Raw genomic sequence first — 2,440 nt, 5'->3', positions numbered from 1 at the left:
TTTTTTTTTTTTTTTTTTTTTTTTATAATATAGGAGTTTCTATTAAAATATGCTTTTTTAATTTATGAATAATAAAATGAAGTTAAATGCAAATAATATAACAATAGACTAACATTTTTAGGTTTAGGATAATTTAAAAAACTACAAAAAAATTATTATTTAGCAATTCTTTTATTTGATATTCTTTTATTTTATTTTATTTTATTTTTTTTTTTTTGCATTGTTTGTTTTTTATTTTTAAAATGATTTATTATGTTTTAATAGGGAATGAGAGAATAATTTAATAAATCACAAAATAATAAAAATTTTTTTTCTTTTTTTTAAAATAATTCAATATTTTTTATCTATGATTATTTGGGTTATTTGATGATTGAAGTATTTTGTGTATGAAATTTTTTTTTTTTTTTTTTAAATTACAAAACTTAAAAGTATGTTTTTTCTTTTTTGAATGTTTTAATAAGCTTTAAGTCGTTAAAAAAAATATTTTTTCTATTTAATATTTTTCATATAGTTAATTTTCTAATTTTTTAATATTTGTTGTATAATTATATATATTGATTTACAAAAAGATGAGAAAAATTACTAAAAATAATTCAGTTATATTTGATTTTAAATAAAAGGATAATAAAAGGTATCTCTTTGAAAAATTCATAAGTTCCTTTTTAATTTTTTTTTTTTTTTATTGTTGAACAAGATATGTATTGGTTTTAAAAAGAGAATACAAAACTAAATTTGTAGAATTTTTTAAGGAATCCTACAGTTTATGAACAATGATGAACAACCTATTTATTATACCTAGAATATGTGTGTTTCTTTAAAAAAAAAAAAAAAAAAAAAAAGAGAAAATAGCATAATTTATATTTATATACATTTATATACTTTTTTTTTTGGTGTTATGATTATAATATATATTTTAAATATTTTTCTTTTTTTAAATTTTATAGTGAAAAGAAATTTAACATATTATCCTTGTAGAAAACAAGAAGGGCATAAAATTGTAGGACAATAATTTTATAAATTAAAAATAGTTTCAAATTATTTTCTTTTTATATAAAATATACATTTCGTTTTTTTTTTTTTTTTTTTTTTACTTTTTTTAAATTTTATAAAAGGAATTAATGTTAGGTAAGCATAGAAAAAGAAAGATTAATCCTCCACTTTTTCCTATTCATCCAAATGAGGAAAAAAAAAAAAATTTGAATAATTTTATAACATACAAGGATTTAAAAATAAGATGGAGAAATACCAGTAAAAATTATAGAAAAAAAGTAACAATAGCTAGAAAGTGGAAGAATTTGCATTGCCTCCTTCCATCAAATAAAAATTCCTGTATTTTTATTTTACATAAGAATTTACCATTTACTCGATTTAAAAAAAATAATAGCAATCTTGAAAAGGATAACATAAATATTTCTCTTAAAAATAAAATTAATGAAGAAGTACCACAGGATAATTCTTCTATTTTAGTTAAAGGTGACAATGAAACTATAGTAAAAAAAAATTATATTAATTATGATCTTAAAGAAAAAAATAATAAAATGGGAAGAAGAAGAAAAATAAATAATATATTAATGATAAAACGACCAGGAAAAAAGGATGAGGAAGATGAAGAGAAGGAGAATTCAAATTTATTTAATCAAGAGAAAATACATATAGAAGAACAAAATTATTATGAAAAACCTCCAAAAGAATTGGAATATTTACTTAATAATGATAAAAAGGATATGTTCTGTATTTTTAAATCCAACTTCATTAACGAACATAAAGTAACAATAGGTGATATTGTACAAACTGAGAGACTACATAGAAAAAAAGCTGGTGATATTGTATATTTTGGTACTGTTCTTTTTGTAGGAACAAAAAACTTTTCTATTATCGGTAAACCAACTGTTCCTTATTGTAAAGTAAAAGCTGTCATTGAGCAAATTACTTTGAGTCAAGAAATTTTAAGTTTTCGTTATAAAAAAGTTAGAAGATCAAGTAGATTTCTACGAATAAAGCATTGGATAACTATTTTGAAAATTGAAGATATTATCATTGATTTGAAAAACGAAATAAAAGATGAGAGAATCAAACCATTACAAATTCTTGACTTGTGGTCTAATAGATGGTTATATCAAAAAGAATTAAATTTTATTAAATTTGATGAAAATAAAAAACCATTAGCTGAAAGAATTTATAATTTAATTGAACATCAACCAAACACACTACATAGAAGAGGATTAACAGAATGTTACAGATTTTATCCAGATCCTTATATTCCTCAAAGTTATTAATTTAAACAATCAGGCTATTTTGCATATATATAAAAACAAAAAAAAATATATTTTTTTCAAGTTATGCATATTTTTTTTTTTTTTTTTTTTTTGTATCTCAAAAGAATGCTATTATGAAAAATTTTTAAAAATGATAAAAATGAATTATAATTTCCTTTTTTTTT

At 19.2% G+C, this 2,440-nt stretch overlaps 1 protein-coding gene across 1 annotated transcript; it reads left to right on the top strand.

Annotated features, from left to right (window-relative positions):
* Nucleotides 1–1,118: 1,118 nt before the first annotated feature.
* On the top strand, nucleotides 1,119–2,276 carry PGAL8A_00293900 (mitochondrial ribosomal protein L21 precursor, putative; the record flags this gene model as incomplete). The annotated part of the gene is made up of 1 exon (XM_028671939.1): nucleotides 1,119–2,276. One exon carries the CDS (start codon nucleotides 1,119–1,121, stop codon nucleotides 2,274–2,276), a length of 1,158 nt encoding a protein of 385 aa, XP_028528542.1.
* Nucleotides 2,277–2,440: the final 164 nt, after the last annotated feature.

Source organism: Plasmodium gallinaceum (genome assembly GCF_900005855.1).
Source record: "Plasmodium gallinaceum strain 8A genome assembly, contig: PGAL8A_v1_87, whole genome shotgun sequence".
NCBI classification, from domain to species: domain Eukaryota; phylum Apicomplexa; class Aconoidasida; order Haemosporida; family Plasmodiidae; genus Plasmodium; species Plasmodium gallinaceum.
This window is presented reverse-complemented; position numbering and strand designations above follow the sequence as displayed.